The 24,282-nt window shown below is 44.5% G+C and overlaps 2 protein-coding genes and 1 long non-coding RNA gene across 3 annotated transcripts; 1 reads left to right on the forward strand and 2 right to left on the reverse strand.

Annotated features, from left to right (window-relative positions):
- Positions 1-997: 997 nt before the first annotated feature.
- necap2 (NECAP endocytosis associated 2) lies at positions 998-7,083 on the reverse strand. The gene is made up of 8 exons (XM_023830707.2): positions 6,883-7,083; positions 5,156-5,256; positions 4,656-4,760; positions 3,607-3,688; positions 3,150-3,258; positions 2,913-3,066; positions 2,665-2,749; positions 998-2,315 (listed from the first exon to the last, which is right to left on the reverse strand). Exons 1-8 carry the CDS (start codon positions 6,972-6,974, stop codon positions 2,261-2,263), a joined length of 783 nt encoding a protein of 260 aa, XP_023686475.1. The 5' UTR covers positions 6,975-7,083; the 3' UTR covers positions 998-2,260.
- Positions 7,084-12,954: 5,871 nt separating this feature from the next.
- LOC111853329 (SUZ RNA-binding domain-containing-like) lies at positions 12,955-19,010 on the reverse strand. Its single transcript, XM_023830086.2, has 4 exons — positions 18,819-19,010; positions 14,651-14,700; positions 13,571-13,840; positions 12,955-13,417 (listed from the first exon to the last, which is right to left on the reverse strand). The coding sequence occupies exons 1-4, from the start codon at positions 18,930-18,932 to the stop codon at positions 13,306-13,308; spliced, it is 546 nt and encodes a 181-aa protein (XP_023685854.1). The 5' UTR covers positions 18,933-19,010; the 3' UTR covers positions 12,955-13,305.
- Positions 19,011-19,016: 6 nt separating this feature from the next.
- Positions 19,017-22,443, forward strand: LOC111853318 (uncharacterized). The gene is made up of 2 exons (XR_011992535.1): positions 19,017-19,612; positions 20,371-22,443. It is a non-coding gene; the product is annotated as an uncharacterized lncRNA (long non-coding RNA).
- The last annotated feature ends 1,839 nt before the right edge of the window (positions 22,444-24,282 follow it).

A 24,282-nucleotide genomic window follows, 5' to 3' on the forward strand; every position in this document is an offset into this window, starting at 1 on the left:
TAAATCTTCCAAGACGACCCAAAGAATCCTGGGACAGGCACTGGACTAAAGGGACCCCATTGGACAGTCTGAACATGCAAAGCTCCCTGTTCTCCTCACACATTTAGATACATTGACGTTCAGCAGACATTTTTGTCTGAGTGACATACGAGGCAGATGACATCACAAGCAAACAGATGATTAGGAGCCAGTGCAGGTACATCTGCTGCCAGGCTAAGCTTCCAAAGACTGGCCAGTAACAGGACACACGCGGGGGGGAAAGTGTAGTAAGAGACCAGGCAGGACACCAGTCAATAAAAGCAGCGTCCATACAGGGTTCCAGGCACAAGACAAATATACTTTGATTTATGGGGATTAGCGCCCTCTGCCAAATTTCCCATAATGCAAAGTTCTGCAGGCTGTCTTGAACAAACTGAAAGCCACAGAATGGGGGAAAAACCCCCTTACACAAGTACATTATGTCTTTGGCTGAGCAGATTTTGGGACGGTGTCATTAGGTGGGTGGTGAAGACTGGATCCCACACACCACTGGCACGCAAATACAAATGCAGGTCGACAAACAGCAATGAGGCTGGTGTTTGGGATTGAAAAGCTACCACTGTGGTATGACAGGACGTCTCATTCACCGTTTCCAAAGCAACTTCTCATTCTTCCCGTTTTCTACGTTTATATTCCTGTTTTTTGTTGGTTACACTCCCTGGTCCTGCCTTCCTGGCCACAACACAACGTAGTATCTTTGTAGACGCATCTTAACGCTGCCATTCTTGAAAAGCAAGGACATACAAATCGAAAATGAGCCTTAGTCTGAAGTTGTGACTTCTGTACATAAACACCCATGCAGAAACACATTCTGTGTATTTATACCAATGTTTTCGATTCACTGCTACCCTTGTACTTCTACCCATTAAGCAAAGCACAGGGTGACATAAAACACCACATTCTTCATATGCATAAAATGCCCTCCGGGGGGGGGGGGGGGGAATTAGGCTTCAGCACGTCAGACAGAAAAATCCCATTTATTTACAATAAATCGTTTGTATTTTTACAGGTCGTTTACATTAAAAGTGACACCTCCCCTGATTAAGGCACTGCAGTTAAACTGCCGTAAAAAATGACAAGGAATGAGAGAGAGACAGAGAGAGAGTAAACACTAAGACCAGTGTAAAGATTATATAATTGCATATATATTATATAATCTGTATATGTCACCTGTCCAGTAACACTAGAGAGCAGCACAAAGCATGGTCACGTCTGAATTTACTCTGGTCAAAAATAAATGACAAATCTAAATTTAATCACAGGGGCTACTCAGTTTAGGGACAGAATAGAAACCAGATTCGTCATACTCTAATAACAGGATTGGCAGGGCTAGGGGTTCGACACTTTTAACAAGACGAGGGTCAAGTCACCCCAGGGCCAGCTGCTCGTCCCTGTCGACCAGTTGTGCTCTTAGGTCTGGAAGAGTGCAGGTGAGGCCCGAGTAGGCAGAGAGGCACTGTCGGCAGAAGGCGTAGCGGGAAAAAGGGCGACAGCAGCAACGACGTCATAGAAGAAATAACTAGCTACGTTAATGTAGAAACAAACGCTGAAATGCAAGGAGACCTCTGTCCAATCAGAGGGGAGATACGGAATGCATTTAAAGTCAGAGGGAAAGGAAAGGGCTGCTGTGGAGATGACCTTAGTGTGATATACGGCTGCTGTACAGCTTGTGTTAGTCAAGATTTACTATGCGGGAGCTCACACAAATCAAGGGGGGGGGGGGAACCACACACAGAAACACAGACACACACGCACACGTAAAAGGTCACAGTGCTGATCACCGAATCAAGTACAACAGATCTGTTACATTCATTTCTAAATTGCATAGAAAATGAAAATAAAACCCAAAAAAGGAAAGTTTTATGAATAAGGCTTTACACAATTGCTGGTAATTTGGTGTATGTGCACGTGTGTGGGAACACATTGCGTGGGCTTCTCTGTCTTTACATGCATGTATGTGAGGGCACATCCGTGTAGGTCTGTCTTTATGGGTGTGTGCATGCATCTAAATGTAGGCGTGTGTGTGTGTGTGTGTGTGTGTGTGTGTGTCCACGTTTGTGGCCCATCTCAGTCCTGCAGGAGAAACAATGCACCGCTGACTTGGTCGATACAGCAGCTGAGAGACAGTCTCTCTCGCCCGTGTCCCTGCCACGTCGTCCGTGCAGGGGAAGTCACCGCAGACGCCCGTATCCCAAACTGTGCGCCAGCGTCTTCGTTTCTGTTAAAACTGCACCCATCCTGAGTGGACGGCATCATTACTGCCGCCGTTGCCGCCGCTGAGGAAGGAGACGTGAGGGGAAAGCAGCGGCCAGGGTCAGCGTGGGAACAAGGGACGTGTTTAGGCCTGTTTCTGGTGGCTATTTTGTAATGTCGGCTGTCCTGACCGCCTTTGAAACACAGGAAATAAACTGACTGCTTAAAGACCCAACTGCAGAGGAAGTGTTGGTTCTAAGGCTGGGCACAGTGAGAGAGCAGAGGGGTTGTATCATAAATCGAGGTACAACATTGATGAATTAGTGAATCAAGAGACACGACTGAAGCCTCTTTTAAACTAAGGTGCTGTAGTGTAAAATGGACGTGCAAGCCGACATGGAAGAAGTGCGAAGTGAAGCTTCCACGACTGACCTGCTGGCAGCGGTGGTGAAATCACCCCAAAGGTCAGCAGAGGGCTTGGCGTTGCCAGGCGATTCTCCGAAATCGAGCAGAGCGGCTAAAAGAAAGAGACTGGAGATGAGTCAGCAGGAAGCTTCTCCGGAACGAGGCAGAAACGCTCCAGTCAGACGCGTCAAAGCCCCGGGGACGTGTACAGCCGACCGCGATAGACCGACTCGCGTCGCTGGACGTTCTGACGCACGGGATGGGCAGAGGGGTACCTGAGGGTGGCTGTGCAGAGGGTGCAGGGTTGGGGGCCCCTGGAGGAGGTACAAAGGCACCTCCCTTGGCTCCTGGCGGTGGCGGGAGGAGACCACCGCCCGCAGGGCGGGACTTTGAGGCTCCAGCAGGCGGATTATCCTTCTTCTTAATATTCTAAGAATCAGAGAATAATTACGACACGACCGGCCCATCGGTGGACATTGACCCCCCCCCACAAGCCCTTATCCCCAGCTTACCCCAATGTTGATTTTAATAGTCTGGCCCTCCTTGAAGCCCAAGTCCAGTCTGGGTGCCGTACTCTGGTTCGCCTCCTGTTTCGCCAGCTCACTCTCCTGCCGGACCCACCTGAAGCATAGAAGGAAATGGGAAAGTGTGAAGAGGGGAGCCGGACAATCGGGACACACGGACGCCATTTTGTCTAACGGCCAGGGAAGAGACACACTGAACTTAATTGTTTACGCACAGCATTCCAGCAGCCACGTGTAATTACCCTGGTGCTTTTAGGAAGAACGCGTACACGGGACGCTTAGGCCCTCTAGTGGCCAACATGGGAAAAACGGTCAGACATTCAGAAGTTCAACAGAAAATAACTAGAAGGGAAATAATTCTTTCTAAAAATAATTATAAAATTTTGAATAAAACTGCATAAATAGCAGATGATCTTGAATGCGGGAGCAGCCACGGCCCACTCACTTAAAGTGATCCTGCAGGGCCACATTGAAGTCAAAGGAGTCGCCGCGGTCGGCAAAGCCCAGGCCGATGAACGCGTGGCGCCCTCCAGTGGCGCATGAGGGGAGAAACAAAGGTATCAAACACCAGCAGCAGTGCACAAAGAAACAAGGGCATTTCCAAATAAACAGCAGCTGGAAAAATGTCTCTCACTGCCCCCCACCCCTGATGCAGCCATCTGCCATAACAGCAAATCTCCTTACCACTGCGACTCAGTTTCTCCACCTGTAATAGCACCATACACCACCTAAGACACCCCTGTGAAGTAAACATGTCTGACACAAACCGGCTCATCCATGCACCTCAAATGGTATAAAATTCCTTGAATATATCCTGAATGATTAAGCTTAAATAAAGAATGCATTACACGTCAGCAGCGCATTGTTTCTCCTGCAGGACTGAGATGGACCACAAACGTGGACACACACACACACACACACACACGCTCTTCTCTCTGTGATGATCACATGTTGTTTTTCTTCATGAAATTTAAAAATGCTAAATCTCCGTATCAAAACCACAGTTGTTCTTCGGGGAAACATAGCACCTGTTTTCTAAAATGTGTTTTACCGAAGAACATAAGAACATAAGACCTATACAAACGAGAGGAGGCCATTCGGCCCATCGAGCTCGCTTGGGAAAGACATAAAAACTACTAATTCTTTGACACTCATGCTTTCAAAATAAAGCCCTATAAGTTCCAGAGTTCACATTTCGGATTCCGAGCACCATATAACTCAGCTCTCCTTCCATGACACGATACAGTGGGATTTGTTGTGCAGGACTTTAAGAATATCAGGTTAGTAAATCTGGGGTAAAAAAAAAAAAAGTCATATGATGTGGAACAGTTACCCCCGTGCCGATCCAGTTGCTTATCACCAAGTCACTATTGGATACTGACCAGGAAAACACACCCTGCCCTATTAACAAGTGAGTGTGAGGGGAGATATGGACTGGGGATAAATAGGGTACAGGTCAAAAATCTCATTGGAAACACGCACTCTCCATCTTACCATTGCCGTCCTCAATCCTCACGACGAAGTACCGGCTGGAGTCTGTCACTGCTTCCACCACGGTGCCAGGGTACTGCTCAACGGGGGCTTGGGCAAACAGCTCTCCTGGAGAGGCGGGGGGGGGGGGGGGGGCACAAGCACAGCGAGAGCGCTCAGAACAGCAGCCCCCAGCCTTAAAGCGAGTAACACGGCCCCACACGACATTCACACTGAATATAGTTCCAGGCAGACTCAGAGTTCAGCTTTTTGGTCTGTTCCAAGCCACATCCAAGTCACTGCAACCTAATATTTACATATAATAATTTACCTGACACTTTTACCCATCTTAACAGAGGAAACAAGGTGGATATTTTACTTAAGCCACATTAGCTAAATCTAAAATCAAATCCGCCGCTAGATCTTGAACCAGTGATCATTAGGTCAGTTTCCTTAACCCCTTTGCTACGCTTGTGATGACAGCCATATTCAGAGCGATGACAGCACAGAGACGCCGCGCTAACCAGACGTTTTGTCTTCCAGTTTGATGAAGGCCACGTTGCCCTTAGCGGTGATCCTCAGCCTGCCGCTCCAGGCCGGCTCGTCCAGCTTCCAGTCTGCCGCCCTGCACAGCAAAAACCGAATAAGAAGCAGCGACTCAGCTAAATTATTATTATAGTGAAATTATTATTATATTATTACTACTCACCTAGTATTCAAGAACCAAATGAAGTGCTAATTAAAGCACAAAGCAATTAAAAACCAAGGTGGAAAACCAATAATGAAGAACACGTTAGAAGTATGGATGGAATGCTCTAGTTAGTAATACGGAGGGAATAATAGTGTCAGCGTCGAAGTATTGACCAACACTCATACGGCAATTTTTAGTAAGTTGTAAAAGATGCATTTGATAACAGTACCTTATTCAACAAATAAAGACGCACACAGCACACACCCTTTCATTTTGTTAATAAAGTTCAGCTTAAGTACCTTGCCCAAGAGAAGATTAATATCCGCAGCATTTAGGTCACAAATCCAGTTAATCACTATCAGCATTAACGCTCAGTGACAGATTGAAGGAGGAGGACAGTAGCAAGTACCTTGGTGCTTACTGTCATCGCTTTGGGAGCATAATGCAAGTCTGCAGTTTCAGGAAAGGCTTCGTTTGAAATAACTGACCCGGACCAAGTACAGTAAAATAGTGAAAATATTATTTACCGACTAAGTGCCATTATTTACAAAAAGCATTCTTTAGCTACCTAGAAAGCCTACATTGTGTTTTAGGGGAACTACAACTGCAATCTACAGTAATACAGAGGCGACTTATTTAATTGAAGAACAATTCTTGCCAAATATCGGTTGAAAACTATTTTTGGTCTTTTTTTAAAAGCAGCCGCGCCAAATGGTTCTGGTCCCTGGGGTGTCAAGGTGTGTCAAGGGGCCTGTTTAGAAAAGATCATCCAGCGGATGGGCGGCGGGTGTCGGGTAACCTGGCGATTGTTAAACACGGAACAAGTGACAGCGAGCGTCAATGAAGACGTGACACGTGAGAGTCAGCGCCAATTATGGCCCAAAACGGACACCGTACTTATTTATCGAATAGGAATATTATTGTTTTTTTGTTTGTTATTGCACTCAGAAATAACAGGGGGTGAACGGCGATTTTGGACAAAATCGCATAATAATACGTCTGTGGTGTCCTCTGTCAGCTAAACATCCCAGTGTATGAGTAATAAAAGATGCACCGACTTAAAAACAGTACGCCTCATTTTAACGCAGCAGAACTGAAACCGTCCGGCGAGCTTCTGTATTAGACAGTGATCATACGACACGTCGTCTGAGGTGTTTCTTTTTCTGACGGAACCGATTGAAGAGTTTTTACCCCTAAAAGAAGCTTCCTCGGTCCCCCCAGAAGGCCAGTCGCCTCTAAGTTACATCGCCTTCCTGTTAATATAAAACTCTACAGGTTAGCTAGCTAAACTTTGAAGCGAACCGAGGACCAGTACTTACCATCTAACAAGTGATACACAATGTGCAAGCACACCGAGATGGATTTATTTTCAATTTCTCTGCGTAACTGAAATGATTAATTGCATTTGTGAATTTTAACGTTACTAAGGGGATGTTGCTTAAGGGGAAAACCATTCCTTCCTCAATCCATCTACTGACCACACTATAAGTTTAACTTAGTCTCTGCTCACAGCGACCACTGACTTTCGGTCCCGTCCACAAAAACACGCCGAATACTAACCGATAGCCACGGTTACTTGCTCGGGGAGGGATCCGGTAGACGTGAACCTCCGGTTTCACGCAGATCACAGACTCGTAGACCTCCTCTGCCATCTTTAACGGCGAACTAAAGGGCTTTTCTTGCGGATCGGCGGACAGGACCTCCCCCAACGCGTAGGTCGTGTTCGCCAGCGTCAGAGCCTCCGCAGCGCCGCGCTCATCCTGCGCCTCTGACTGAAAACGTTATAGTCTATACTGCTCGATCCCGGGCTTCATGGACTTACCCTTAATGCTACGTAATAGCTTACCTGACTGTACTTTAATTTCCATTCCAATCCTGCACAGTTTCACTCTTCTACTCTTTCTACTGCAAGGCCACGCTCTTTATTTTTAAGCCTTCAGTGTACAGTATATATAAACGCAAGGGCATCAGACGGGTATGGAGATACTGGCAGATTTAGGGGGTCTAGCACTTTATTCCCGGTCAAATATATCGGGGAGGGATTTACACCCCCCCGCGCTTGGCAAAAGGACCGAGGACCCTGTGGACCGTCACCGGGGGTGGGGGGTCCCAAGGTGACATCTTGCCCGTGGGACCCAGAATTTCTAGGTACACCCCAACCTAGATATAATGTAAAATATTAACATTACGCAATAGCATCATTTAACATAATCATTCCTGCGATTGGATGATGCACATGGGTGAGGGTATAACTTTGGGTTGAGCATTTAAGGGGGTCCAGGGGGTTTTATTGGCTGATTTCGATTACAACTCCTCATAATTTATGCCTAAGCACATGGGTATAAATAGTCTTCAGTATATTTACAATTTAAGGGGTTAAACTTACTTTGAAAACTTAAGTACAAGGCATCCATAGAAAATCTCATTCTATAACCTCCTACGTCATTAATTAAACGCCCGCCATATAGGCAACATATAGGCGATTGCTTAGGGCGCCATTTGATTGGGTGCCGCAATAGAGCGAGCAAAAAAAAAAGTCAGAATACGTGACATGACAGTTATTTACACTAGTTCTAACATTTCGCTTTTCGTGTGAAACATGCGCCAGCTGGCTCGTTAGCAGCCAGATACCGTGTGCTACCGAAATGTTTTTAATGTAAAGGAACTGACAGGGTGGCTAGGGCACCAGACCCCACCCCGAGCTGGCCCTGGTAAAACACAACTATTTTGGAAATCTTCCAATTAATATTGTAACGTCGGCATAGATTGAGTATCCAGGCATGCTCGCCAGCCCTGTATATAGCCCTTGTACATATTTGTTAGTATGATTACTTGTGCTCCCAACTGTCACGTACCATTCATATGTATAATCCTGAAGTGCTCTAATGTTGTATAATTACCCTACCGTGTGTGAGCCTTCCCATCTGGCGTGTAACCTCCCCACATTTGCATACCGTCCTTGCCTTTGTGTAGCGTTGTTTTCTGTGCGGCCCTTTTAAGGACTGTACAACTTCGAGAAACACCATCTCCTTTCATTTTCCACCATCGCTCCCCCGATGCCTTAGTCAGCCAAGCGTCACACTGATGCCAGAAGTGGCCTTACTGATGCTGCTGGGGCAGGTCTGCCCTACCATCATCGGGCAAGTCTGCTCCAGTCTGGCAGACCTGTGGGCAGCGGTGAAGTGGCGAAGCAGAAGAGGGGCAGTGCCGGGGAGAAGACATCCAGGATGGAGATGCTCGTCTGCTGGGGCTTCGGCAATAGAGGGTACCAGCTGCACTTTTGCCCGGAAGCTTTCCCCAAGCCAGCTAGCGGATGAGTTAGGAGCGGCGTAGCGATGGAGGTGCCACCCAGTCTTCCTGGAGTGCCCTGGATATGCGTGGTGCAACTTCAAGCCACTTCTGCTAGCTCGCTCGACCTTCGCCGAAGATGACGCCAGTGAACGAGAATGGGGTCCGCCAAAGAGCCAGCCTATCACTCACCAGCCGCAATGAGCTGCGGCGCAACCCCAGCTGCGAGCGCCAGCAGTACAAGCAGCAGGCAGAGGCTCCTCTGCTCAAGTGTGAAGGGGCATGCCACAGCTGGGAGACCTGGCTAGCTCAGGAGCACCGCAAGCTGGACAAGCAGCGGGAGCAAGACCAGAAGGATTGGGAGCGACTGCGGGAGCCTGCGGTGCGGGAGCGGAAAGAACTGGAGCAGCATCGTGGTGAGCTGGCCAGCTAGGAGCAGGATTGCGACCGCCAAGCATGTTTGGCCGAGGCAGTGGAGGCGGCGTTACAGGGTCGCAAGACGGTGCTGCTCGGCCAGGAGGAGGCATGTTGCAGCTTGGAAGCCCAGCTTGCCCAGAAGCGCCAGGAGATGCAGAACGACAAGGAGTGATTGCGGGGCCGCGAGGAGTCATACTGTACCTCGCTCTTAAGCTAGCTGGCCAAGGAGCGCCGGGAGCTGCAGGAGGTTGACTCCGACCTGCAGGACCGCCTGGACAACTGCCGCGGCTGCCAGGTCTTTTTGGCTGAAGAGTGCCAGAAATTCGTGGAGCGTACCCGCGAGCAGAGGACCCCACTGCTAGAGGTGAAGGCCAGATGGAAGGCCCAGCTCGCGAAGGACCTCCACAAGAGGAGGAGGCACGCTTTTGAGAGGCCACCCACCTGGAGCAGGAGGGGCCGTGCAGGGCCGCTCAACCTGGGGCCCTGTGGCAGGACCAGCTTTCCGTACAACATCTGGGCCCCACTAAGCAGGGTAGAAAGAAGGGTCGAGGCTGGCAGGAAGCTGCACTGCCAGGAGTCTCCAGCAGCCCCGTGCGCTGGCTGTCCCTAGAGAAGGGGGCCTGGCTGAAGGAGTCCTTGGGAGTGGTGTTCCTTGGCCAGGGGAACCCCCTGGAAGGGCTACCCAATCTCCCTAAGGCACACAAGCTGAAGGGTCCACAGTCGGGGGATCTGGCAACTGCCAGTGGACCCCTGGGTGAAGACTGGGTGACCTTTTGGGGGGGTGGGGCAGTGTAGCGTTGGATTGAGAATCCTGGCATGCTGTATATAGCCCTTTGTATGTCCTGTAAATAGTCATTGTACATATTTGTTGGCGCTCCTGATTGTCACGTGTGCCTTTACCTGTGTGGTATGTGTGATCCTGATGTGCCCTAGTGTTCTGTAATTACCCTTTCGTGTGTGAGCCTTCCCGTCTGGTGTGTAATCTCCCTGAATTTGCCTGCAATGTACATGTACATTAAAGAGCAACTTTGTGAGAAACCGTCTCCTTTCATCCTCCACCACCGCTACCCTGATGCCTCAGTTACCCAAGCATCACAATCTTCTGTAAATGTGATATTTTTTTAAAATTATGAAAGGAACGTCTTGAGATATATTTAAGTAGTGCTATAATACAATATATATACACAATTATGAGATTTTTAAACATTAGGGCAAAAGTACAATTATGCATATAAGCTACATATAATTATACTCATGACAAATATACGCCTACACGTAACATACAGGAAAAAAAAAAAGTTACGCCAGACTGGTCGCCCAAATTTAGTTATTTCGTTTTCAGGCTACGTGAACGTGACAGTAACAATCCAAGCAGTTGGCAGCAGCATCACCATTTCACACGTCAATGCAAAACACATCAAGACTGTGACTGGAGCAAAGCCTAGCGGATATAGTATCCGCGAGGTCTAAAACTCGATCGCCCTAAATCACCGCTTCCTGGTTAGAAAGAGCAATAATAAAAAAAAAAAAACAGAATATACCTATAACCATGATGATTGGTTTATTGAAAGTCTTTTACCACAATCGAATATTTGGGGGAAATGTTCCTTCCAGACCAGTTAAATCAGCTTTCACCATACGACACATTTTCTTTGATTTGATCACCGGTTTATTACAAATAAGACGGCTAGAACTTACAGAAACAGAAATATTGTGGAGAGACCAACAGGGTCGGGACAAGCAGAAGTGGCGGTCAGGCAATGGCAGCCCGCCAGTGGGTCCAGGCTACCTGCTCAGGGCCGGTCACTTACACATGCAAATCAGACAGGAGTGAAACAAGGATACAGGCTATGTACATATCAGACAAGACGGAAACAAACATAAATATAGAAAAACACCGGGGATAAGGAAGAGCACAAAAGGCACCTTCGGGCCACCACAGCAAAATCTTCTTCATCTGGTTTTTAAATCCTCTCTGTCCATTCATTCGGCGTTCGGACGTTTTGGACTGGTCGTAATCCTGCACAAAAACGTAGGCTATAGTATGCTGTCATGAACGGGCACAAAACGATCTCATGGCACTTAAGTAAAGGAAAATTACCGCATTTCCTTTTCAGTTTTGGAACCCATTTATTCTGTTTCTTAGGGCCCTCATCCAATAATTTCCGAAAATTTGGCATAGGTACTTAAGGACAAAAATACAATGAGCGCAACATCACAGCAACATTGTCAAAGTAACACCAAAAGAATGCTGCATCCTACCCAAGTAATTAAATGCTTAAAAACAAACATGATTTATGCTCACCTTTCTCAAGCGCTTTCCTAATCTGTATTTGCCGCTTCACTTACGGGAATGACGTCGGCCAGGCTGGCGAACCACCGCAAGCGAAGATGCATGCAAACACTTATTTTACAAAGTAGAAAAATTAAAAGTCTAAACTAACCAAAACTGTGCACCCCATTATTTTAATCAATCGGCTTTTCCTTCAAATTTGTCTTTATTAAAGGGCATTTGAAGTATTTACAGGCGGGTTTTCCGCTGTGTTTAAGCTCAAACAGTAAAATCTATCCTTCCTTTCCATCACCTCATACTCAATGGCGGCTGCAACAGAGATTAATCACCACATTAATGCGTCGTACTGTGAATGCAGGGGGGCGGGTCCACAGATTCATGGTGACAAGTTCAGAGGAAGAGAGATGGACTGTGTCCGGGAGAGGTGGACAGCACACAATTAAAACAAATAACGTTTCTGATAACCCAGCAGTATCTATTACGACCCTACGATCCCAAAGTGGCAGAGATAACAGCGACAAGAGAAATACGATTATTCCCGTTGCAATATCTTCATTAAGGCATTTGACGCGTCTGGTAGTACTAAACCCAAGCACGTGCTGCTTCAGGTTAACCTCCAAAGTGTTGCTGTTCCTCTCCAGGCAATTTTTTCCCACCCAGCTGATTCCTCCCGTTTTCCTCACGCAGGGAATGCATTTAAAGTGCCGTATTTCCGGCCACCTCCTGCTTTTACGTGCACCAGTCCAGCCCTCTCCACCCTAGTTTAATAACTGGAAGAGACAGGAGAAAACTGAATAGAAATGCTTAAAAAAACAAGAATGCGTTACATGATCATTATTACAATCCTTTTCGAACACAGACCTTCAAATCAGTCAAGATTTTTAACATTAAAAACACTTGCTGCGCTTTTAACTTCTCGCATCACAATCCCCAGTAACCTTCCACGATTTGAGTATTTACACAACATTTGGCTTTAAACTGTTTATTTTTTTCTGCAAAAACGCACTTCCTAATTTCCTATGGTTGCGTCAATTAAAATATCTTTAAATCGCTAACCAAAATAAGCTGCTTTAAAATATATTTTGCTAACATATTCATTTTTATAGCTAATTTCATTTTTTCTCTCTCTCTCCTGTGTAATTCGTTTTCTACATAGAAATCAGAACATTCTTCAGAAAAAAAGAAAATCGATCAAGGGAAAAAGAAAACCTTGACAAAAACCATAAACCAGAGCTGTACACACACCTATTGTTGGATTCTACCTTTGACCATCTCTTATCAATTAAAAATATATATATATAATCAGCAACATAATCAAAATCGAACATAAAACACAAACAGGCAACATCAATAGTTAATACACTTGATAGGCTAACAGGTGAACAGATGAGGGAGGGGGTGCGAGGTGGTGATCCTCGGTGACATCAGTTTTATTGCTTGAGAAGGATGGCGACCCAACATGGCCGCATTCAGCTCTCCCCCCACTGCTTCTGTATTCCCCCACCACCACCATTTTATACCAGTCTCATCCAATAATCCCCCCCTTTTGTTCAATGGAGCTGGAGTCCTGGTTAGCTATGTAGGGTGGCAGGTCAGGGTCGAAAGTGGTGCCTGGGGGGGGGGGGGGGATGTGGGCAATGCTGTGAATGGACTGGGATCGGGGGCTGAATCGTGGGGGGTGGGGGAGGGGGGGTGTATCACAGTGAGCTGAGTCCTGAAGAAGCAAGGGCTTCATCACAGTGTCAAGCGGGGAAAGAGAGATTTGCCCTGCACCTCCTCCCCTCAGCCCCCTCCTCTCGGTCATGGGAGCCGTGGGGGGTGGGAGAGTAACCGTCAGAAGGGCGAGGGAGGGAATTCACTCTCTTTTTCGTAACACTTTAATTCATTCCTAATCAGAATTATACCTGTTTTAAACCAGTTTAAACCCACATCCAGCCCCCCAAAGACAGGACATCCCCCCACCCAGTATGAGAATTCCCCTCCCTCTATCTGCGTTGGCGAAAGCCTTGTGTGCCGTCTGGGCCTGTCGGCTGGCGGATTGCGTGATTGTTTGGCCGACAGTCCTCCAAGGAAGCGGGGGCGCTCATTCGCACGGGCCTGCGGGGGCAGAAACAACACATTGTATGCTTCTGCTCTGTAACTGGGTAAGATGCAGTAAGGGGCTCCACACACGAGGAGCAGAGGTCCATTTTATGGGGATATGACTGACCGAGGAGAACAGGACGACCTGAAATGGCCCCAGAGGTGTACCTGTCCGCGCTGGGGCGTTCCTGAGGCGCGTCCTCGGGACTGGGGCTGCCCAGAATGCGCCTCCTGGCCTCTGCGTACTCCGCTTCACGCTGAGCCAGCGACTTCACCTGCGGCACGGGCCGGGTGGAGGTCGTCCCCGAGCCCAGGGAGCCGTTACTGGGGGGCCGCTTCAGGATGCGGATCTGCGGCGGGGGGGCGGCCGGCAGCGAGTCGTCCTGGATCACGATGGCTGTCCTCATGGGCGAGCGGCCGGAGCCACTGTTCGATTTCCTGTCGGCAGGAGATTGTGTAATTTTATGTATTAAAATAAGTGACAATTTAATCATCCACCATTTTATTTTAAAAAATTATAAAACTAAACCTTGGTCTCAGGTCCGCACTAAACACACCCTAAACTCCTAATTAAGTTTGACTAAACAATTGGATAAATGGATTTCAGGATTGTTATACTGAACATGTGCTTGCTAGAAGCCCATATGTAATATTTTCCGTTCCCATAACAGTAAAACAAGTGTTTTTAGTAATGGAATACCCGTAATTGTGTTTTAAAAACATGTATGTGTTTTTCCCCATTAAAATGAATGTTAATTATTACACTTAATAGCCATCAATGCTCAGCAGTTCATTATTATCATTAATCTTTACATTAAGGACACCTAGCTAGCGCCCCCTGCCTGTGCCGCTGGGATAGGTTCCAGGCCTCAGTGCCACTTTTTAGGTAAACCTACATACCTAGAAACTCTGCTGTAGTGCATTAAATTCCAGGAGGGTGCAGGAGTCTGGAAGCACCGTGTCTGGCTCCAACAATCATAGCATATTCAATCGAACTTAACTCACGCGTTATCCAGTCAAATGTTTAGTCAAACAGTATTTGAACCTCATGAACACGTGTGCGCCACATTATTTACTACAACTGGTTACTTGTCTGATATTGTCGATTACCGAAAATATGACCATATTGCCTAGCCCTAGCACACACTGCATGTCTGTGTGGGTGACTGTCGGAAAGGCGGCTGATCAGGACAGACAGCACACCGGGAGGGTTCTGGTTTCGGATTAATATTCACAAGCTTCACTCACTTTTCTTTTTGGCTGATCATCAGTTTTGCCTCCAGTCTTCTCTCTATTTCCTGCGTGAAATAATCACATTAGACAAGAACTCATTTGACACAGACGGAAAATCCGTGGATTGACAGGGAGGGGCAGTAGAGGATTCCTCCAAAAGGCCAAAACACAGTGTAAATCCCACATGAAATCCCACATGAAATGGCAACACCCATATGAAATACTTGGATCTTGGGATCCAGGCAACACGAACAGGAACAAACTTTCTAAAATGTCACAGTGCTCCTCCTCCACCTTTTCTTATTATAAAGAGTTTTCTTCACATTGTTCACCATCGGTCCACCAAAATAAAACAATTCACAGTTGGAAGGAAAATGACCTCAGAATGAAAACACTAATTTAAAAAGTGTGCACAGGTCAGTACATACACATCATGCAGAGGTCTTGAATGGCACACGGTTTTCGTTACGAGCAAGGTGCCCTCCCTGACACGCTGGGCTGGGCACATATCCCAGTTCTCCTTCGCAGACTTAAGTTATCTTGTGATGAAACACTATCCTGTTTAAATGACCTATTTTCGTTTGTCACTAGAAAATGAAACTTACACTAGCAAATGAATTGCTTTATGCCACCAACCAGTATATAGACATCAATTAGCTACCTAACACTCCAAAAGCAGTACATCTACAAATACAGCCAAGTAACTACATAATAATATGTTATGCATTATATTAACTTTGCTACTAAATGTATAATAGTTGCAAGGTTTAGTTTTTGTTGTGCTATTCATTCAAATAAATTCAAATTATGACAGGTGAGTAAAGAACAGATTTTCTTTTAATCTTAAGACAATACTTTAGGAAACATTGCTACACTTGAAAAATACTAAATACTTGAGAAATAACAAAATGCCAAAATACTTTTGAGGTTGCTAATAAATTATGTCTGTGATACATTTAGCAAAACTTTTGTGAACGGTTATTTATTGCTTTCTCTGCTATGGTCACATACACAGAGCCAAGACGACATTTCAAAGAGTCAGTCACACATAACATTATGGCACCAGGTAGGGTGATTAACGTCTCTGTCGCCAGCTGCCCCAAAATGGCATCAAAATAAATATATAACGGCATTACATAACGTGTCCATACCCTTGCTGCCTCTCTGGTAAAATGTGCATTTAGTCAAAAAGTTCAATGCAAGTGATTTTGTCTATTCCACAATAAAACAAATTTCCAGATAGCCAACTACATAAACAAACAAGTTGGCTTACTTTTTATTGTTTGGTCCATAATAAATACTCAATAAATAAAATCGGTTGACAGAAGGCTGTAGGTTTCAGTACTGCAAGCCGTTTTCTTCAATTTACCGAAGAACAAACAATATAACAACTGAATAAAAAAGCATACGTATACATTTATTAAAGCCATATACGTCTTCTCTTTCACTGACATTAACATCACACCCCATCTTCAGTCAAGCTAGCATAGATTCCAGAAGCAATTTATTTAAATTCAATGCCATATTAACTATGAACGACCATTGTATTGTACTTGGATTGCATAAAATTGCATTCTTGTATTACATTGTATTCATTTTTGTTGATATATTTAAGCAAAATGAGAGCAATGTCTTGGCACAACAATTTCCCTGGGGATAAGTAAAGTTTTAAGTGGAAGCACAAATGCACTAATGCATCTCTTCCCCAACTAAACTAATAAGACATCACCTTTGCGTATCACATTGATAGATCTGTCCTTTTCCTCTCTTCCAAAGTTTTTAGACACCATGTTGATTTTGTCACTATGAGCTGCCTGGGCAAGTTTTACGGGGAGCTTTCAGGTCCCTAAAGTCATACTGACCAGCGATGACAGCGAGTCTACTGGGCCTGAATGTTAGCAGCAGCAAACAAGCTAAAAAGGCAGCACAAAGCAACAGGCTTTTCCTTTCTGACTAAAGTACATATCTACCATGTACTTCAGCTCTGCAAATACAGGCAGTCCCCCGGTTACAAGCAAGATACGGTCCCTAAGTCTGTCTTTAAGTCAGATTCGTAGGTAAGTCAGAATAGGTACATATGGTTCTTATTTAGTGTCAGTTAATCCAGTGTTTCTCAAACCAGTCCTTGGGGGCCTCACATTTTCCTGGGAGCTGGGCGAGAGCAAAAATGTGGACCATCTGTTTGTCTTAGTATATATTTAACCTTTCTATGTATATAAAACACTTAAACACTCCCAAATACACTAAAACAGCTATAATAAAAAAGAATAATACAGTACATATTAATAATAATAATTATACAGTAATAATAAAAGTAACTACATACAGTACTGCACTGTACCTTGAGCCAACACACAATGTTTTCATTACAGCTACAAAATGGTGTGTGCATTCATTATTATGACCCATTGTATTTCACTCAAATTTTTGATGCAGTCTTTATGGCAATCCATTCGTAAGTACAAGTTGTTTGTAAGTGAGACATTCTTAATCCGGGGACTGCCTGTATTCCGAAAGCAACCTCAGAAGTATACAAACATCACAGTTGAAGCATACGCAGAGGATATTTTTCCACGCTCTGTGGCTCACAAACATGCATACTTTAAGTTCCTTTATAAGATCTAGCACTAAAAAACAGCCAATATACTACCAGCACAGAGGTAATTAGCCAATTACAGCTTTCACTACTGCTGCTTAATAATTTTGGCCAATACCATGAAATGTATGACACACCCTTTCAACATACAAGAAAACATATATATTGTGTCTGATTTCATGACAGATTTTATGGTTGTTTTACAGTATTGGACATTTGTTAATGGTCAGCTGAACCATGATTTCATCATCAAACGTGTGAACTTTTTATGACAATTATCACACATGGGGGATCTTCACTGTCTCACGACAGTCAAAGTAGCCAAACTTTGTCAACAAACAAACACAAATGAGAGCCAAAATGACAGTTGGTCAATACTTTTATGGTCACGTGCAAAAAATTAATCATATACATCCCACTCAGCAACAGGAAGAGTACAACAGCTATGCGGATTTCTCAAATAGCCCAACTATATCACTGAAATACAGGCTTTAAACCTTGATACACAGACTACAAAAACTCAAGTGTTTACAACAAAACATTAATGATCACCTATTCAATCTTATCCCAGCATTTAAAAATGGATTCCCCGGTTCCATTATCCCCATACACATTTTCCATGCAATTAAATAACCCCGTCTATAGCCTAGTTTCTACATTTGAAGTCCAACCCGATTTGTGGCAGTAGGTCAAATCCCATTTCCACCAGGTGAAACATTACGGCAGCATTTCGCAGGTCCGTAATGTGGGGTTGTGATGGTGGTATGGGGGGGGGGGGGAATCCTCGGTGTCGCAAGGGCTCATGGGATCGAAAATCAGCACACATTTAGCCATGTTCTTATTTTACACTGCGGCTCCAAGCCGTTCTGCGTACACTGGCGCCCCTTTCCTATACATCCACTGCCAAGAAAAGCCATGTATTCGGATTCCCAGGGCGCGGAAACCCTCTAACCACCCTGTTTTTCCAACGACGTCGCCTATATTTTCCTCATTCGAAAGGGGATCCCTCTATCTCTCCGGCCCGCTTATAAACTACCCACAGGTCATGTCGTTAAATTAACTAACCCGTCGGAGGCATCTGTTATGGATGATCTTGGGCGGATCGACCGCCTTGAGACAGGTGGTCCACAGTTAGAAAGAGGTAGGGCCAGCCTAGAGCTAAATATAAACACATAAATCAGATCGTTAAGGGAAAGGAAACACGAATAAAAACTGGTCAGCCACCGGCGAGGCACACGTCCAGGGCGCTAACAGGTACAGGCTGCCGGCTAACAGCACGGCCCAGGCGGAAACCTTTCGCCCGGCTAAGGCGCTAAAGCTCACCCCAGCTCCGCTCCGTCCGCCCCATGGCCGGCTCCGCTTCCACGAATCCCCTAAAATAACCTCTGGGCACCATCCCCCTTTTTCTGGTGGCCTACTTCCCGTGCGGCACCCCCAGAGTACACGATGGGGCCTCCCCCTTCTTTCACTTCGCTCCGCTCGCGCCGCTTCACGTTTTTATTCACTCCATCGCGGCCGGCGGAGGTGCAGCGAGTAACAGTCACGGCCGATCGAAACGACTTGATTGGCGACCTTGCGCAGCCTTACCCCGCTGTCCGCTGCCTCCTCCCAGCTCTCGGCAACCTCTTCATCTTCCATGTTCCGGTCTCCCGAAGCCCAGACTCTCTCTCTCTCTCCTCTCTCTCTCTCTTTCACACACATATACACATACACACATTCACACACTCACACACGAGCTAGGAATACCTCCGCGCAGACGCGTGCGCGCTCCCGCAGATCCCGAAACGCGCACGAGACGGACGAACCTGGAGTCGCTGGGAACGGTGGTGGCGTGCAAACTTAGAACAGCAGCGCGCTGGAAAGGACGCTGCCGTGCAACTTAAAATTTGATCGATTTCTTCGCATTTGTATGCTGCTTGCAAATTGCAGAGACGTCCGAGAAGGCTATTAGTATCCGGGTTAGTATGCTCGGGGAGTAACGGAATACATGGGACGGCGTTACGTATTCAGGATACAAAGAACGTAACTATTTTGTTAGTTACGTGGGAAAAAAAGGACGTAATACGACTGCGTTTGGAAAAGTGGAGATTATTACCGGGATTACACTTAGAATAACTTTTAAAACGAAGAAGGATTTCATGTAGATAGCGCACAAGTACACAGCAGCTCCCTCGAGACGTTTCTTTTCTTCTCAAAGTGAACCATTCACCATGGCAGCCGCTATGAAAAATGCCTTCACTACGTGGAAATTTCGCCACTTTTTTGTCTTCGTAACCGAAAGGGGAAACAACATCACAGTCCAATGCAATTTATGCCTTCCAATAGTGAAAATGCTGTCAGCATCTAAGAACTCCACGTCTAATCTGAAGAAACATTTGCAGGTAAGACCGCCGCTTTTTTCACACGCGCCCAGGTTTTGTTTGCGTGATTGAACTAAAACAGCGGAATAAGTGTGGCCTATAAATATGGCTGGATGATGGGACAAACAAAAACATCGCTGTTTTTTCGTATATTTTGACATCGATAGTAAATTCCTTTTTTTATTAAAATATTCGAATTTGTAATTGATCAGGCTTTCTCACTGGTTCAGCAGCCTTCGTTCAAAAAACCCATAGAGGGAATAAGTAATGACTGTGTTTTGTTTACTTAAGGATTACTCTGAAAAATATTTAGAACATGAAAAAAGACGATAAGTTGAATGGACTGCAAACTGAAATCTAAATTTATTTAATAAATCGTACAAAATAAACTTTTTTGTCGTAGAGTAACACTAGAAAACGCGGACATTACGGTTTGTTTCTGTTTTTCTCTCTGATTGCTTGTTCTAGGGAAAGGGGTAACGAAAAATAAACTTACATTCTGTATGTTATACGTGTATTATCATGTATATTGGGCATAGCTTGTTATTAAAAGTAAAATTTTCCAACTGATTGGTTGGAATATCGTTCATTTCTGCGATAGGCTGATGTATGCTACCAAACAATGTTCCTTATCTGTAGAAGTTTCTCGTTTTCTTATCGTTTAAATTTTAGATGACAATAAATCTTTGTGTTGTTTATATCGATCATTCATACCAATAAGCGTTGGTTAACTGTAGTATAACCCATGGTTGATTTTTAATTTGTGTTTCGTTTTTCAGAGGAGACATTCAAGTTGCTTACATCTGATCAAAGAAGAAAACAGGCAGTCTGAGTCGACCGAGCACATTGGAGAAGGACAAGGGGCCTTGCATCTGCCCTTCAAAGAAGAAATGCTTGAAGTTGAACAGAGCACATCTCAAAGTACTGTCAGTAAACTAATATTTGAATTTGTGATTGATGATGTTCAATCTTTCTCACTGGTGGAGCAGCCTTCATTCAAAAATCTCATAGAGGGAATCAGTGGAAGCCAGACGGTCTTGAGCAGAAAATCACTGTTCCAGCATATGAAGAAGGAATTTGCTGCTATGAAGGAAGCCTTGACTGCAAAACTTCAGACTGTGACTAATGTGTGCACAACAGCAGATTTGTGGACTGTTCATGGCAGAAGCTTCTTCGGCATGACATGTCACTGGATCGAGAAGGACAGTTTTGAGAGGAGGTCTGTAGCTTTGGCCTGTGCCCGTGTGAAGGGACACCATACTTTTGATGTCCTTGCCGCGAAAATCTGTGAAATACATGCAGAGTACCAAGTGCAGCACAAAGTTAGGGCCATAGTGACAAACAACGGGAGTAACTTTGTTAAACCTTTTCGTGAGTTTGAAACGCCTGAAGAGGCAGCACTAGATGAGTTTGATGATGGTGTAACGTTCTTTGATATGGATGCAGTTCTGGAGATGGAGGGAGATGAAGAGCTTCATTTCTTTCTGCCCTCACATCAAAGATGTGCGGCACACACACTCAATCTGATTGCCACCAATGAGGTACATAAAGCAGCATCAAGAGGCTCATTCCAGAAAGTGTACCAAAGTGCAATGGGAAAGTGTGCTTCTATATGGAACAAGGCTCACTGGTCATCAGCAGCTGCAGAAGTAGTGCAAGATATTGCCAATATGAGGGTTTCTGTTCCATGTGTCACAAGATGGAGCTATGAATATCTGGCCATTGCAAAACTGATTGGTCTCGCAGATGATCAGCTGTTTGACATCTGTGGAAGGTTGGGAGTCACCGGGCTGAACCCTCATGAGATAGCTTTTCTCAGAGAATATGTAGCTGTGCTACAACCTCTTGCCCAATCCATTGATGTTCTGCAGGGGGAGAAAAAATGGTTTCTAGGTTTCCTCATTCCAACAATCTTAAGCCTCAAGTTTAAGCTCTCTGACAAATTGCCACATGTGACCTACACAGCAAACATCATCACTGCTGTCATTGAGGCACTTGACAGTCAGTTCAGTGCCATGTTGAACAGCCACGACGCAAAAATGGCAACAACCACCATGCCAAAGTTTCGTTTGTGTTGGCTTCCTCCAGAGAAGAGAGAGGATATGTGCAAGACGGTTGTCCAGGAGGCAACATCTTTGAAATCCAGGTCACCTGCAGCTGACGTGGTCATCAGCTCTGAGACTGATGGATCAGATGAAGAGTTTTTTGTGTTTGGGAAGACAAATAAGGCTGAGAAATGGACAGTAGAGAAGGAGGTCCGGATGTTCCTTTATGATACTGAGAAGAGCTTGAATTCCCTGCATGCATATCCCTTGGTTAAGCAGCTTTTCTTGAAGTATAATACCACTATACCCTCAAGTGCACCAGTTGAACGTCTGTTCAGTGATGGAGGAAGTGTACTTACCTCATTTCATACCAGAATGTCTGATGACCACATGGAGCAAGTCCTCCTCCTCCGTTACAACAGAAAGTTTTGTCCAAAGCTTGGTTTTGATGATTTGTGAACAGTCATATGGTGTGGTTGCTTTCAGCCCATGTTTTACCTGTTTTTTTTTTTTAATAGACGTGTGAATCCATAGTCTCTGTCCGAGTTTGATATTAGTATTTCTGTAATTTCTTGTGCTTTCTGTTTGAGGTCATCTTAAATGGTTCTGGTGTCTTACAGCAGTGAAAGTCATGATATTCCTCTTCTGTTGTGTTTGTGTGCACTTTCGACATTGAGATCATCCAAAAGTAACAGTTATCTTGTTTTGTTGCTTAAATACTGTGATTCTTAGAATGTTACTGACAAAATTTCTAACGTGACTAGAGCTGTCATGATTACTTGATTATTAAAAAGCATTGTTTAAAAATGTTCTTCTCCATTACTTGGCAACGTGGCAGAAGGAAAATGGCACATAGCAGATGGTGGTCCCGATAAAGCGTGCAAGAATCAGTTGTGTGGAATCACATCCCTTTAAAGGTGAATGGAAGTTCAATCAGACCATAAATATCACCACAGCATGACTGCAATGAAAATACATCTTAAAAGAAGACCTTTAGTTTTGATGGTTTCACTCAATAATGCAAGGTTAGCCATAGATTTGTGCTATATAGCCTTTTGGTGTAGCCTAACCTGCCTTTGCCAACACTATGACTCAAATAATTTTGTTTAATTTACTTTCTGCGATTCTTGTATATCAAAATAATCACTTCACATCAAAGGTTACCTATGTTTTGTGAACATATTGGAAAATATGTTCATATTGCGATATTTCCATTATATTAACTATATAGTGAAATATAGCTCATCTATACTAATAGTATGTCGAATAAGTTGGTGATGTTTCCTGCGAGTTGTGCTGACAAATCACTTGCTTTTGCTCAATATCAACTCTACGGAATACAAAATGTTCCCATACAGCAGAAGACAAATGTCTTCTTGTGACCAGTTCCTGTTCACTTTTCTCCTCTCAATTCACTTTTGTTAAATGTCTCAGAAACGGTCCAATAGCAAGGGTGTGAATAATTATGATTTTCTTGGACAGAGCATCAGAGCTCAGGCAACAGCATCAGCCGTAAACTTTAGACTGATTTATTTTTTTTTTAAATATAGGCCTACTATATAATATTCTAAGCTATTCATCATTACAATTGCAAAGCTTGCTAAGGTTTGTTTCTTATGACTGAGTTTTTACACTTATTGATGGCTTGAACCCAGCAGACTATTGCATTCCTTGAAGTGCAATAATTGCATGTGCATGAAATGTCATGTTGATATTAACATCATACATCGTGAAAGCCTATAAAATATGGGTGGATGTGGTTAGGCTTGCGGTCAAAAGGTGAAGGTCAAGAAAGGAACATATATCATATACTGTAAAACTCAGCTTTTGCTTTATTTCTGAGATAACTTGTTCCTGCTGTGGCTGTAATGTGAAAATGTACTTTTTAGCTGTCTTAATCAGCCACAGATTTTCAGTTTACCTTAGCACCCTCCCCCAAGCAGTTGGAAAAACCTGCAATGGCTCAGTTCGACCACATTGGTGGCTGAAGGATGTGTGGATCTGATATGCTAACTTCTCTAAGTTAAGACTGCCGGTTTAGTAGCACCTCCTCATACTTTATATCAAACTTTGGATTGATCATTTAACAATTACAGTACACATTATGTGAAATTGGTATAGATACATTGTGCTGTGTTAATGATATCCATTAATAATCCACTCTAACTTGAAGGTTGTTGGTTCAAACCCCAATGCATGGCATAATAACTATGTCACAGTTGGGCATTTGAACAAGGCCCTTAACCACAAAAACTGCTCCAGTAGGGCTGGATAAATGGATTTTCTTGTAGCCTAAGTTTCGCTGTAACTGTGTGTTCATAATAAGCAGAATGGACACGCAAAGGTTTAATATCAATGTACCTGATGAAATCACATTTTTCAATTAAAGTATGTAGTTGTGAAAACTCAGTACCAGATTCCAGTGGTGAGAACAGCTCGTGGTTTTGGTTATTTAATATGATTTGAGCAGAAGAATCTAAGAAAAGAAGAAGAAAAAAGAAAATGTAATATCTATTCATCTTTTGAGCGCTTGTCATTTCTGTAAAGTCAGGTGAAGCCTTGTATTCGGATAAAGCGGATAAGCAGACGTGATAAATCATTAAATTATTAATCATATATTAACATAATGTTGTCTCATAAGAAGAA

This window comes from Paramormyrops kingsleyae, chromosome 8, assembly GCF_048594095.1.
Source record: "Paramormyrops kingsleyae isolate MSU_618 chromosome 8, PKINGS_0.4, whole genome shotgun sequence".
Classification (NCBI taxonomy): domain Eukaryota; kingdom Metazoa; phylum Chordata; class Actinopteri; order Osteoglossiformes; family Mormyridae; genus Paramormyrops; species Paramormyrops kingsleyae.

Excerpts from the sequence above, each read along its gene's own strand:
- necap2 (XM_023830707.2), bottom strand. The coding sequence starts at position 6,974 with ATGGCAGAGGAGGTCTACGAGTCTGTGATCTGCGTGAAACCGGAGGTT. Across the intron at positions 3,689-4,655 it reads GAGGATTGAGGACGGCAATG|GGCGCCACGCGTTCATCGGC; the intron begins GTAAGATGGAGA and ends GCGCCACTGGAG. Across the intron at positions 2,750-2,912 it reads CTCTGCACAGCCACCCTCAG|CCGCTCTGCTCGATTTCGGA; the intron begins GTACCCCTCTGC and ends TCTTTCTTTTAG.
- LOC111853329 (XM_023830086.2), bottom strand. The coding sequence starts at position 18,932 with ATGTGTGTGAAAGAGAGAGAGAGAGGAGAGAGAGAGAGAGTCTGGGCT. Across the intron at positions 14,701-18,818 it reads AGGAGGCAGCGGACAGCGGG|GAAATAGAGAGAAGACTGGA; the intron begins GTAAGGCTGCGC and ends TATTTCACGCAG. Across the intron at positions 13,418-13,570 it reads GAACGCCCCAGCGCGGACAG|GCCCGTGCGAATGAGCGCCC; the intron begins GTACACCTCTGG and ends CTGCCCCCGCAG.